We start from the raw sequence: 15,254 nt of genomic DNA, 5'->3' as shown, positions 1-15,254 counted from the left end.
TCATTTTTCGTCACCAGCATTTTTTCGTCACCAGCATTTTTCGTCATTTTTCGTCACCAGCATTTTTTTGTCACCAGCATTTTTCGTCATTTTTCGTCACCAGCATTTTTTCGTCAACAGCATTTTTCGTCATTTTTCGTCACCAGCATTTTTTCGTCACCAGCATTTTTCGTCATTTTCCGTCACCAGCATTTTTTCGTCACCAGCATTTTTCGTCACCAGCATTTTTTCGTCACCAGCATTTTTCGTCATTTTTCGTCACCAGCATTTTTTCGTCACCAGCATTTTTCGTCATTTTTCGTCACCAGCATTTTTCGTCACCAGCATTTTTTCGTCACCAGCATTTTTTCGTCACCAGCATTTTTTGTCATTTTTCGTCACCAGCATTTTTTCGTCATTTTTCGTCACCAGCATTTTTTTGTCACCAGCATTTTTCGTCATTTTTCGTCACCAGCATTTTTTGTCATTTTTCGTCACCAGCATTTTTTCGTCACCAGCATTTTTGGTCATTTTTCGTCACCAGCATTTTTGGTCATTTTTCGTCACCAGCATTTTTCGTCACCAGCATTTTTTCGTCACCAGCATTTTTTTCGTCACCAGCATTTTTCGTCATTTTTCGTCACCAGCATTTTTCGTCATTTTTCGTCACCAGCATTTTTTCGTCACCAGCATTTTTCGTCATTTTTCGTCACCAGCATTTTTTCGTCACCAGCATTTTTAAGTCCAGAGCTCGATGAATGTTAGGGACAAAAAAAAAGTCACTACCAATCAACTTTAAATTGCCTGAAACGTACTCCTAACAGGTTTTTGGGGGAACATTTTTTTTTCCGTTTCGGTAGTGTCACTACCAAAACGGAAACAAAATTACTAAGTCCAGAGCTCGATGAATGTTAGGGACCAAAAAAAAAGTCACTACCAATCAACTTTAAATTGCCTGAAACGTACTCCTAACAGGTTTTTGGGGGAACATTTTCTTTTTTATTTCGGTAGTGTCACTACCGAAACGGAAAAAAAATTACTAAGTCCAGAGCTCGATGAATGTTAGGGACCGAAAAAAAAAGTCACTACCAATCAACTTTAAATTGCCTGAAACGTACTCCTAAAAGGTTGTTGGGGGAACTTTTTTTTTTCCGTTTCGGTAGTGTCACTACCGAAACGGTAAAAAAATTACTAAGTCCAGAGCTCGATGAATGTTAGGGACCAAAAAAAAAGTCACTACCAATCAACTTTAAATTGCCTGAAACGTACTCCTGGCAGGTTTTTGGGGGAACATTTTTTTTTTCGTTTCGGTAGTGTCACTACCGAAACGGAAAAAAAATTACTAAGTCCAGAGCTCGATGAATGTTAGGGACCAAAAAAAAAGTCACTACCAATCAACTTTAAATTGCCTGAAACGTACTCCTAACAGGTTTTTGGGGGAACATTTTTTTTTTCCGTTTCGGTAGTGTCACTACCGAAACGGAAACAAAATTACTAAGTCCAGAGCTCGATGAATGTTAGGGACCGAAAAAAAAAGTCACTACCAATCAACTTTAAATTGCCTGAAACGTACTCCTAAAAGGTTGTTGGGGGAACATTTTTTTTTTCGTTTCGGTAGTGTCACTACCGAAACGGTAAAAAAATTACTAAGTCCAGAGCTCGATGAATGTTAGGGACCAAAAAAAAAGTCACTACCAATCAACTTTAAATTGCCTGAAACGTCCTCCTGACAGGTTTTTGGGGGAACATTTTTTTTTTCGTTTCGGTAGTGTCACTACCGAAACGGAAAAAAAATTAATAAGTCCAGAGCTCGATGAATGTTAGGGACCAAAAAAAAAGTCACTACCAATCAACTTTAAATTGCCTGAAACGTACTCCTAACAGGTTTTTGGGGGAAACATTTTGGTAGCACTTTACAATAATGACCCGTTATAAAGCATTTATAAAAGTTTATACAAAAGTACAAAAGTAGTTTGTAGACTATTAACAAATCATTAACAACCTGTTTGTTGACATTCGTAAATGATTACTAAAACCTTTATAACTACAGTTACAAATCATTTGTAAAGTATTAGTAAGTAGTGAACTATTCATGAATAAGCCATTTATATACATCTGTAAAAGATTATTAAATCATTTGTAACGACCCATTCTAAAGCATTTATAAACGTTTATAAGCAGTTTGTAGACTATTAACAAATCATTAACAACCTGTTTATTGACATTCGTAAATGATTACTAAAACCTTTATAACTACGGTTACAAATCATCTATAAAGGTATTAGTAACTTTTCATGAATAAGCCATGTATAATACATCTGTAAATGATTATTAAATCATTTAAAACATTCCTAAAGTATCTATAAATCCTTAGTACATGTTATTATGTGCCCTATAGTAAAGTGAAGACAGTTCATCATTTACAACTGTCTGTTAATGTGTTTGTTCATGTTTAACATGCTTTGTAAAACATTCCTAAAATATCTATAAATCCTTTGTACATGTTATTATGTGCCCTACAGTAAAGTGAAGACAGTTCATCATTTATGACTGTCTGTTAATGTGGACTTTCTCCTTACCTGTTGCAAACTACCTGGCTTTCATGAATGCAGACACCAAACAATTACTAGAATTATCGTTCATGTTAAGCAAATGATGGGTAAGACATTCGTAAAGAGTATGTAAACCATTTGTGGTGTTAGGAACCAAAAAAGTCACTACAAAGTACTACCAATCAACTCTAAATTGCCTGAAACGTACTCCTAACAGGTTTTTGGGGGGACGATTTTGGCCTCCACACTTAGTGATTATTTCGGATTTAACTTTCGTTTCGGTGGTGACCAACTTTCGTTTCGGTAGTTTGATTACAAAATGTAAGTTGTGTAAAAAATAATTTGACTATACTAAGTTGTTATTTGTTTGTTTAAGTCAGGCTATACTCTACTCAGAGTCATAAGTTTACAAAATGTACTAAAGTACAGTGAACGTCTGTGCGGTTTGTCTTCATCACTGAAAATAACGTACATGTAAACTGATGTCATGTGCAGTTGGATTGAAGAAACACAACCATTTCACTCCTAATAATACCTATTTGATTTGACATCCTGACTTGCTGCTGTAACTGAGGCTTGAACCTGTTGCCTGTGGCTCACTAGTCAGTGACTCTATCCATTCACCTACAGCTGTTTCCTTGGAATCTGTGGTTCTGAAACGTTTTGTTGTCAACCCCCCAAATTGACATGTATTTGGGCAGTGGACCCCAATGTGAAAAGATGTAGTGTCAGGGCCCCCCATGAAAAAGATTTATATTTATGCTGTAACACATTTTTTTAAAGTTATTTGTCTTGTTTGTGGTTCAAGTCAAAGCACCAGGAAGGCTGTACTTGTCAGCCATCTGTTAGCTCAATGGGTTGAGACGCAGTATTCATGATCCAGAAGCCATGAGTTCAAATCCCATTGATGTCTTTCCTATGATTCTTTCCTTTGCAGACTGGCTTCCAGAAGATCAACTGAAAACTACCAGGAAGGCTATATTTGTCATCCAACTGTTAGCTCAATGGGTTGAGACGCAGTATACGTGATCCAGAGGCCATGAGTTCAAATCCCATTGATGTCTTTCCTATGATTCTTTCCTTTGCAGACTGGCTTCCAGAAGATCAACTGAAAACTACCAGGAAGGCTGCACTTGTCAGCCATCTGTTAGCTCAATGGGTTGAGACGCAGTATTCATGATCCAGAGGCCATGAGTTCAAATCCCATTGATGTCTTTCCTATGATTCTTTCCTTTGCAGACTGGCTTCCAGAAGATCAACTGAAAACTACCAGGAAGGCTGTACTTGTCAGCCATCTGTTAGCTCAATGGGTTGAGACGCAGTATTCATGATCCAGAGGCCATGAGTTCAAATCCCATTGATGTCTTTCCTATGATTCTTTCCTTTGCAGACTGGCTTCCAGAAGATCAACTGAAAACTACCAGGAAGGCTGTACTTGTCAGCCATCTGTTAGCTCAATGGGTTGAGACGCAGTATACATGATCCAGAGGCCATGAGTTCAAATCCCACTGGTGTCTTTACTGTGATGCTTTCCTTTGCAGACTAACTTCTAGAAAAACAAGTTAAAACCACCAGGAAACCTGTAACTCTCAGCCAACAGCTTAGCTCAACTGGTAGAGCGTCTGTCCAATAACATGACTTGACTTGACTTGAGTAGGTTCGATTCCCACTCGAGTCAAGTGTCCCCGGTAACTTGGGGCAAAGGATAAATTGACTGATATCCTTAGTGATGCTTTCCTTTGCAGACTAACTTCTAGAAAAACAAGTTAAAACCACCAGAAAACCTGTAACTCTCAGCCAACAGCATAGCTCAACTGGTAGAGCGTCTGTCCAATAACATGACTTGACTTGACTTGACTGGGTTCGATTCCCACTCGAGTCAAGTGTCCCCGGTAACTTGAGGCAACGGATAAATTGACTGATATCCTTAGTGATGCTTCCCTTTGCAGACTAACTTCTAGAAAAACAAGTTAAAACCACCAGGAAACCTGTAACTCTCAGCCAACAGCTTAGCTCAACTGGTAGAGCGTCTGTCCAATAACATGACTTGACTTGACTTAAGGGGGTTCGATTCCCACTCGAGGCAAGTGTCCCCGGTAACTTGGGGCAACGGATAAATTGACTGATATCCGTAGAATAACTTGCACTTGACTCAAGTGGGAATCGAACCCGCTCAAGTCAAGTCAAGTCATGTTATTGGACAGACGCTCTACCAGTTGAGCTATGCTGTTGGCTGAGAGTTACAGGTTTTCTGGTGGTTTTAACTTGTTTTTCTAGAAGTTAGTCTGCAAAGGGAAGCATCACTAAGGATATCAGTCAATTTATCCGTTGCCTCAAGTTACCGGGGACACTTGACTCGAGTGGGAATCGAACCCAGTCAAGTCAAGTCATGTTATTGGACAAACGCTCTACCAGTTGAGCTATGCTGTTAGCTGAGAGTTACAGGTTTTCTGGTGGTTTTAACTTGTTTTTCTAGAAGTTAGTCTGCAAAGGGAAGCATCACAGTAAAGACACCAGTGGGATTTGAACTCATGGCCTCTGGATCATGTATACTGCGTCTCAACCCATTGAGTTAACAGATGGCTGACAAGTACAGCCTTCCTGGTAGTTTTCAGTTGATCTTCTGGAAGCCAGTCTGCAAAGGAAAGAATCATAGGAAAGACATCAATGGGATTTGAACTCATGGCCTCTGGATCATGAATACTGCGTCTCAACCCATTGAGCTAACAGATGGCTGACAAGTACAGCCTTCCTGGTAGTTTTCAGTTGATCTTCTGGAAGCCAGTCTGCAAAGGAAAGAATCATAGGAAAGACATCAATGGGATTTGAACTCATGGCCTCTGGATCATGAATACTGCGTCTCAACCCATTGAGCTAACAGATGGCTGACAAGTACAGCCTTCTTGGTGCTTTGACTTGAACAACAAACAAGACAAATAACTTTTAAAAAATGTGTTACAGCATAAATATAAATCTTTTTCATGGGGGGCCCTGACACTACATCTTTTCACATTGGGGTCCACTGCCCAAATACATGTCAATTTGGGGGGTTGACAACAAAACGTTTCAGAACCACAGATTCCAAGGAAACAGCTGTAGGTGAATGGATAGAGTCACTGACTAGTGAGCCGCAGGTAACAGGTTCAAGCCTCAGCTACAGCAGCAAGTCAGGATGTCAAATCAAATAGGTATTATTAGGAGTGAAATGGTTGTGTTTCTTCACCCCAACTGCACATGACAGCAGTTTTATATCAGTTTACATGTACGTTATTTTCAGTGATGAAGACAAACCGCACAGACGTTCACTGTACTTTAGTACATTTTGTAAACTTATGACTATGAGTAGAGTAAAATATCTATAAATCCTTAGTACATGTTATTGTGTGCCCTATAGTAAAGTGAAGACAGTTCATCATTTACATTAAACATGAAAGATAATTCTAGTAATTGTTTGGCATCTGCATTCATGAAAGCCAGGTAGTTTGCAACAGGTAAGGAGAAAGTCACATTAACAGACAGTTGTAAATGATGAACTGTCTTCACTTTACTATAGGGCACATAATAACATGTACTAAGGATTTATAGATACTTTAGGAATGTTTAACAAAGCATATGTTAAACATGAACAAGCTACCAATAGCTTGTATATATTATGTAACATCAGTTACAAATGATTTAATAATCATTTACAGATGTATTATACATGGCTTATTCATGAATAGTTACTAATACCTTTATGGATGATTTGTAACCGTAGTTATAAAGGTTTTAGTAATCATTTACGAATGTCAATAAACAGGTTGTTAATGATTTGTTAATAGTCTACAAACTGCTTATAAACGTTTATAAATGCTTTAGAATGGGTCGTTACAAATGATTTAATAATCTTTTACAGATGTATATAAATTGCTTATTCATGAATAGTTCACTACTTACTAATACTTTACAAATGATTTGTAACTGTAGTTATAAAGGTTTTAGTAATCATTTACGAATGTCAACAAACAGGTTGTTAATGATTTGTTAATAGTCTACAAACTACTTATAAACGTTTATAAATGCTTTATAACGGGTCATTATTGTAAAGTGCTACCAAGTAACTTTTGAATACCAGACTTTTACTTGTAACCAAGTATTTCTACCTAGTACATAGCGCTATTGATACTTTACTTAAGTAAAACATCTCAGCAGTGGTTTAAAGTAACTAAGTACATATACTTAAGTACTGTACTTAAGTACAATTCTGAGGTATTTGTACTTTACTTGAGTATGTCCAATTTCCAATACTTTTACTTCTACTCCACTACATCTCAGAGACAAATATTATACTTTTACTCCACTACAATTATTTGTAAACTTTAGTTACTAGTTACTAGTAACTAAAATAGATATTATGAAACGTACATTAACCACTTTAGCCCTATTTCATACATAGGCTATTTTCAAACATTTTAGTACTTTTACTTTTGGTACTTTAAGTACATTTTGATGCCAATACTTTTGTACTTTTACTCAAGTAGATTTTGAATTCTGGACTTTTACAGTTTTACTTGTAACAGAGTATTTCTATATTGCAGTATTGGTACTTTTACTTAAGTAAAGAAGTTGAGTACTTTTCCCACCACTGCATGTCAGTACTTCTTCTATCACTGAACTAAACCATCACACCCACCCAAATGAGGAAGAGAATATAATACAGCTTTTGTTTGCAATGTTAATCCTGATTGGTGTTCCCCGCCACTGGATTATGTTCATGGACAGGAGCTATAAATCATCTGTCGTTTCGTTTCTGTAAGGCAGAAACCTTGTATTTCCATTTCAACATGTTTTTTTTTTCATGAATGAATGCCCTACTTCAGCATACAAGAGTGCCGCGTAAAAATAGTGAAAATAGCCGATCTACAAGCTCACAACGGGTCACGCTGTGAGGCGTTGTGAGCTTGTAGATCGGCTATTTTCACTATTTTAACATGTTTTTTTTTTATTATAAAAAACAGTTTGGACACACAAGGCTTCCAAAATGCCACAATGTGCAACACATGTTTCATGTTTTAACCCGTTACCTGTTTCTGTATTGTCCGATATGTCCCTGATAAATAAACTAAAGCATCAATAATGCTGGTTATTTTATTCACTGCAAAAATCAAAATAAGAAATAAATACTGGATTTGAAAAGCTACAGAGGTACATTTATCTACATGGAAAGAACCTATATGCGTCATATATGTTTGTAATATAGGACCGCATACATAAAATTGGCACCTTTCCTATATGTATATGTACATATATGTACATATATGTGCATATATGTATATATATATGTGCATATATGTACATATATGTGCATATACATATAGGAAAGGTGCCAATTTTATGTATGTAACATATAGGTACATATGACCTGTATGTAACATATAGGTACATATATGACCTGTATGTACCTATATCTACATATATGCAATGAAACATAATTATATGATACCTATATCACCTATAAAATAGGTGAAATAGGTGATAAGTTTGTTTTACATGTACACATTAATCAAATCCAATAGAAACCCAAATGTAGAACTTTAACACTTTATTTAAACAAGTTATAATATGCAAACATGAAACATTATGGCTTTTAAAGTGGCAAACAGCTGGATAAAAAAAAAGATATAAAATTTAAATTAAATTAAGCTCCGGGACATGGTTAACACTCCTTTTCCCCTGCCAGGCTTTTGGAAATGCCAAAACCCAGGAAGGACACAGACCCAAGAGAATAGACAGACAGAAGTTAGTTACTCATCATTGATGTTTTATTAATGAACAAACATAGCAGGCAGCTTTAACAGTATATAAAAAAACAAAAATGTATTGGCATCAAAATTTACATAAAAGTTGAAAGGACCACTTCACCACTTTTCATACAATTAGTACTCACTAATGTTCATGATAAAATACTACCATTTTTTTCTACTCTGTCTGTGTCTCATAGGAGGGCTGTGGGTAGTTCAGAAACCCATCCACCAGTGACATCATTGTTTGGCCGTTTTTTTTTATTAAACAAGATATTTTTAAAACACATTTAGATTTGTATTATCGTGAGAACGATGGCTTCCATTATTGCATTGCAACTTTTCACAAATATTATTATGAATAGTAAGTTACAGTTTCTATTAGCTTGAATTCAACATTGATGATGTCACTGGTGGACAGGTTTCTGAACTGCCCAAAGCCCTCCTATGAGACAGACCGAGTAGGAAAAAAAGGGTAGTATTTTATCATGAACATTAGTGAGGACCAATTTTATGAAAGCTGGTTGAAAAGTGGTCCTTTAAGTGCAAAAGTGCATCATGTTTAACATTTTGCATGTGTAATAAACAAATGGCCACAACCAAAACAGTGCATTTCTTTTAACATAGTGTTGTTCGTCGACTAAAACTAAGACGAAAAATGTTCTACCTTTTTCCACTGACAAACTAAATAAAAGCTATGACGACTAAATGTACTGACAATTTCGTCAACAAATAACTAGACTAAAATGTTAGGAAGGGACTAGTGGACAAAAATCTGCTGCCAAAAACACTGGGGAGTACCTAGTCCTTTGCAGCACGGCTTCGGCACTTATTGGTCATGGCTTTCTTCAAGCCCTCTGCAGTGAAAACATTGGTCCATGATGCCAGAGAGGAACACCGCAAGACGTAGTCTGCAGACAGAGAAGATGACATGACACAAGTCAGTCAACATGGGTTTCCCCCGGTTAAATATATACATTTAAAGACTATATGACTCTCTACAGACTGAGCACAGCATAGCCACAAATGAGGCCAACCTGGTTCAGAGTGTACTGTACGTCCCACCAGCGCAACATGTTGGAACCTCACCTGCATTTCTTTACTGCACAAAGGCAGCCAAATTGCCCAATGATAATGTATTGGTGACATCATAAATTGAGAATATAATTTACAAAACCAAGATTTGTCAAGGATCAAGTATATTTATATGTCCCAAGCTGGGCCTTTTACAGCAGATAATAAAAGCCCTAAAAACACAATACAGTAAGACAGACATGTGTATACATTGTCACAAGATACCCCCCACAATCTTTCTAGCCCCCTTAAAGGAGAAGTCCATGCTAGAATGCTTTCTTACCTTTCTTTGTAGTTGTTACGTCCCCACCAAAGTGGTCCAGGTGTTTTTTTGTGCAAAAACTCCTTATTGCCCATTTCCCCTACCATAGGCCCTCAATGAATTGCATTGAATGGAATGGGAATTGAATGGGGCTATGGGGTGTTGTGCTAATTCGCTTATTTCCATCAAAATAAGTAGTAAAGTGTGCCGCTTGGGATATTATTTACATTATGAAAAGAGAATATATACAAAAATAATAATAATTTTGAGCAAAAGAAATAAGCGAATTAGCACAACACCCCATAGCCCCATTCAATGCAATTCATTTAGGGCTCATGGTAGGGGAAATAGCCAATAAGGAGCTTTTGCACAAAATAACACCTGGACCTCTTTGGTGTGTACTTAACAACTACAAAGAAAGGTAAGAAAGCCTTTTAGTATGGAATTCTCCTTTAAGGGCATTTTTCTGTCTAATACCTAGATTACCATACCAGCAAATGGCAGAAAAGTAGATGACAGATTCAATGAAGGCTCTATATCATTGATTTGTTTACCTGAAACCTGGCTAACTTCCTTAAACAGAAAAGGCACTGCTGGCCTTTCTTGCAAACAATTTCAGTATTGGAATCGAATTTCAGACGATTGTCGATTATGGTCCCAAGATATCTATAAGTGGTTACCAACTCCACTGACTGGCCATCTATAACACTACTCTGAGGAACTAGTGGTGTGACAAATACTTACTGAACAGTGCATCCCTCTTCGCCTCATCCAGTTTGTTCTTCCCCTCTGGGATGACACCATGCTTTCCGTATACGACGGCATTGCGGCACTCCTCATGGGTGAAGAACACCTCGAACAACGCGTGGAATAGCCTCTTGCAGTCCTTCCTGGCACGCTGGTGTATGTCTGCCAGCTGCACAGAGGAAATCAACTGTCCACAGCCTGTGAATGGAGAGCGAGCAATTAACAAACTGCATTTTAAGACATCAGTTTTGCACTTGTAAGGCTCAGCTACATTGACCCCTTTCTGCGCTCAGTGCACCATGAAAACAGACAACTGTGACCTTCTGAAAACTTCACTATCTAGTTGCAGCTCACAACACGGATCACTCGCTACCAAGAACGTCAGGTTCAGTGTGAAATGTATGGCAAACGTATACATCCATACCTGGATATAGCTCCTGCTGCCCGAGACTGGACACTCCAGACTCTAGGTCACCGACCAGGGTGATAAAGCCCTTCAGTGTGTCTAGCTGCTCACAGCCTGGAACAAAGACAAAAAAATCTGAGTCTACTGAGTGTATTTGTAAAACAATAAGATTGAGTACTGTTCTATATAGCTCTACAGTATATTCTGATAGCAGTCATTGATGAGTATTTGTTCAGTAGCAGGGGTCGATTTCCCAGTAAACAGAAAACAGTTTTATTTTGGGATACCAAAGTTTTCCAGTCATGTCAGAGAACTCACAAAAGAGGTACAGGATAAAGTAAAGTTTCAAGTGAGACAAAGAAATTAGCAGACAACTGAAAACTGCAACATTACAGGCAATAAAACTTACTGGGCTGTGAGCTTGTAGATCTGCTATTTTTGGCTAAAGTTCTCCTCAGAAAAGGGATGCTAGGTTTCGAGTGGTTATGGTAAAAAGAAAAATCATATCACATAAAGATTTGGCGGACCCCCTGTAGTAACTCTGAGGACCCCCTAGGGGTCCCGGACCCCCTGTTGAAGACCCCTGCTGTAAACTGAAAAAAAAAGAAAAAATCAAAAGGGCACTTCTGGTCAAGAGGGCAAAGGGCAGGTTCTCTAGAACCACCTAGAGTCTATCTGTGCACGTCCCTGATAACTATGTTTAACTTAATACTTCTTTATTCTTTTAGGTGAGAACCTTATATACTGTAAGCCCTAAATGGGTTTCCATTCGAACCTGCACTTATTTCTGTGTCTTTTAATAATTTTTACCTTTTGTACCTTTTTGTTTTTATTGTGCGAATAAAAAACAAAACAAAACAAACAAATATGTTTTTATTTTAGTTGTCAGCCATTAGCTATGGCAGACTGAGGATGGTTTTCTTTTCATCAAAACACCTGACTTCCCACTGCACTTTTCTGCGCTTTATATTTGCTTTATCCATTTCATTACAGAACATTTTTGCACACTCTCAGAGTTACAGACCCATAAGGGCCCTGGTGGGACCCCGGACCAGAGGTTGAGAAGCAGTGATGTAACTGAGACTGAATGGATCTCTGCCTTTATGCTGCTCTCTCTATAACAAGTGAACAATGCTGTCTCCTACTGGTCACAGAGTATACTGTCCCTCTCAGCATGATTTTAAATTATTTAATTGCTATCCTTGTATTGATATCTTGATATGTGTATGTAATACAGTCAGTCGTGTGTGTGTGTGTGTGTGTGTGTGTGTGTGTGTGTGTGTGTGTGTGTGTGTGTGTGTGTGTGTGTGTGTGTGTGTGTGTGTGTGTGTGTGTGTGCGTGCACACACAGTGTTGATTTCGTTGACTAAAACGATGACAAAAAAACTTTCTTTGACCGCCTTTTTTCACTGACGAAAACTAATAAAAACTAAGCTATGATGACTAAAACTAAATATATTGACAATTTTCGTCAACAAATAAAAAAAGACTAAAATGTTAGTGAGGGACTAGTGGAGAAAAGATCCAGTAGAACTAGAAGACAAGTAATTTATATGTTTGGTTGCACTCGGTTGTTGCGCTCTGAAAATAGCAGATCTACAAGCTTTGTGAGCTTTTTTGTGAGCTTGTAGATCGGCTATTTTCAGCATGGAACCAAGTGTAAAATCAGCCATTACAACGCCATCAAGGCACCGACAAAATACATTTTAGTCGACTAAATCAACTGTAGATTTAGTCGACTATGATCTGATGATATTTAGTCGACTAAAACTTAGTCTCGCGTTACCAGACTGTTGCCTCTCACAATTTTCAAATGTTTCCGGCATACAGTCTGGGACTCGGAAGCTCTGATCATGATTAGAATATAAACCTAGTCTCGCGTGGCCAGACTGTTGCCTCCCACAATTTACAAATGTTACCGGCATACAGTCTGGGACTCGGAAGCTCTGATAATGCGTAAGGGGAAAGCGGATGCCCCTCCCCTACCCACTTCCGTTTTAGCATTGTGCAGTGGCGCAAAGGAGGCCGACTGGAATCAACGAATCTCATAAATATCGTTTATCGTCTACTAGTGTCTTCTTTCACAGTTTTTTCGCCGTTAATTCCATGATACCTTTCTCAGTTTTCTGTGATAAACAATCCTCGCACAAATAACATGAATCTACCGCTCCTATGACTATGCTTCCGCCTCGGTTCTGTTTCCACTGGGACTACAGGTCCGCGGGCACCGCGTCGTGATTGGTCGAATGTCTTTCCGGTCTGAACAACTTCCGTTACGCAGCTTTCGGGAAGTGGAGTTCCAGACTCTATATAGCATTCAGAGATTGTGGAATAGTTGTCTGGTGACGCGAGACTAATATAAACCGGATGTGGAGCCTCCTCTCCATTTCCGTTTCGTCTTTACAGTCGCGCACATGTATCCTAATATAAATACAAAACATCTAAGTATACATAGCTTGCTGCTTAGCAGAAATGGAAATTAAAAAGTAAAGTGTAGTAAAGATATTTTAAAATATATTTTTGTGAATGGAAGTGCCAGTTTCCTCTCTCGGATTTTGGGAGTTGTAGTTCCAGACTCTATATAGCATTCAGAGATTGTGGAATAGTTGTCTGGCTACGCGAGACTAACTAAACCTAGACAACAACTAAAACATTTCAGATGACTAAAATATGACTAAAACTAAATGGAATTTCATTCAAAAGACTATGACTAAAACTAAATAAAAACATGTGCTCTCAAAATCAACACTGGTGCGCGTGTGCGTGTGCGTGTGCGTGTGTGTGTGTGTGTGTGTGTGTGTGTGTGTGCGTGTGTGTGCATGTGTGCACGTGCGTGCGTGCGTGTGCGCGCGCGCGTGTGTGTGTGTGTGTGTGGTCTCATAGGAGGAGGATAGCAGAGAGAAGGTCAGAGTAGAGGGGGGGCGGTAGTGGGGGGGGGGGGGGTAAAGAGAAGAACAGAGAGAGTACACGCTCCATTACACACAGTGATAAATGAGGGTGGACTGTGATTATGAATGGATCATGTTCATGTACTGTACTGTACACGCTCCATAGCTGAGCGCTTCTACATTGAGGTCTCTACAATTAGAAGAGCATGACCCTAATCTGCTGTATATCTAGATCAGCGGTTCTCAAACATGTTCACGTCAAGGACACTCAAATTAATATGTATTTGGCCGTGGACCCACATCTGAAACTCATTTATTTTCTGCCAGGGACCCCCATACAAGATTTGTGTTGGGTGTTTCCCAAAATATTCCAAATGTTTCACATTTGGATTGTGAAAATTGTTTTTTTTTTTATTAGCAGATCTGCGAGCTCACGAGGCCTCGCATCACGCCGCCTTGTGAGCTTGTTAATCGGCTATTTTCAAATGCCTGATGCAAGGTTAAACACATTTTGATAGTATGTTAACTCATTTTGCTGGGGACCCCCTGGAACACCCTCAAGGACCCCTGGGCGTCCTTGGACCCCACTTTGATCCTATGGACATGGTGATGGGCTGCAGTGACACACATCTAATATGAAGAAGGACCGGAGGTCAGGAAGGAAGATCAGCTTTGTTCAGTCCCTTCCTGCATGTAGTGCACTGTTTCTCAAACATTTTAATGCCGAATTGAATCCCCCAAATTGATAATGTATTGGCCACGGACCCCCACCTCAAAAGAGTTTCTGCCTGGGACCCCCATATGAAAGGATTTGTGATACAAACCTTTCAAAATGATTCAGCACAATTCTTCAAGATTTTTCAATAAAATTCTAAATGAGCATACCTCCACTCTTGTGGATCGTAGATCGGCTATCTTCGAATAGCTAATACGAAATGGCGTTAAAGTGGCTAAAGGACCACTTCACCCATTTTCAATATAATTGGTTCTCACTAATACTCATTATAAGACGGCACCATTTCTGTCTACTCACTCTGTGTCTCAGTTCAGAAACCCGCCTACCAGTGACATCACTGGTAGGCAGGTTTGGTCAAACAAAAAGATTTATGTATGTAGGCCTACTAAATCGCTGGTTTTCAAAGTAGGGTCCAGGGACTCCCATGGGTTTGGGTTCCAGTGGGTCCCCATGCAAAATGAGGAACAGTTTAACCACTTTAACCCTATTTTATCCTTCGGCTATTTTTGAAATATTTTGAAAAATCTTGGGGAATTGTAAAAAAAAAAAAAATGGGATAATTTTGAAGAAGAAAAACACATCTCTGTTCAAAGTCAAATCAATGTTCTTGTTAAAGGCAATCTGAATCCAACTGATCTAACTGATAGTAGCCTACTTACAGTACATTGATTTGAATCCAATCCATTTATCTGATGCAAATCATTAAAGGCTATATATTTTCAGCTTGTTTAAAAAAGTATAGTATATGTTACTGTTAGTTCAGGGCTATACAGCGCTTAAAATGATCAACAGTATAGCTTTCAAACTCATCGCCTATGAATATTGTGTTC

The 15,254-nt window shown here is 38.5% G+C and overlaps 1 protein-coding gene across 1 annotated transcript; it reads right to left on the bottom strand.

Moving 5' to 3' along the window:
* Positions 1-8,994: 8,994 nt before the first annotated feature.
* Positions 8,995-11,798, bottom strand: LOC311054286 (uncharacterized protein; the record flags this gene model as incomplete). The annotated part of the gene is made up of 4 exons (XM_084070162.1): positions 8,995-9,222; positions 10,392-10,592; positions 10,819-10,914; positions 11,792-11,798. 4 exons carry the CDS (start codon positions 11,796-11,798, stop codon positions 9,113-9,115), a joined length of 414 nt encoding a protein of 137 aa, XP_083926288.1. The 3' UTR covers positions 8,995-9,112.
* Between the last annotated feature and the right edge of the window lie 3,456 nt (positions 11,799-15,254).

Source organism: Gymnoscopelus microlampas (assembly GCF_963454915.1).
Source record: "Gymnoscopelus microlampas genome assembly, chromosome: 10".
Taxonomy (NCBI): domain Eukaryota; kingdom Metazoa; phylum Chordata; class Actinopteri; order Myctophiformes; family Myctophidae; genus Gymnoscopelus; species Gymnoscopelus microlampas.
Note: the sequence above shows the minus strand (reverse complement) of the source record. Positions and strands in the feature narration are given on the sequence as shown.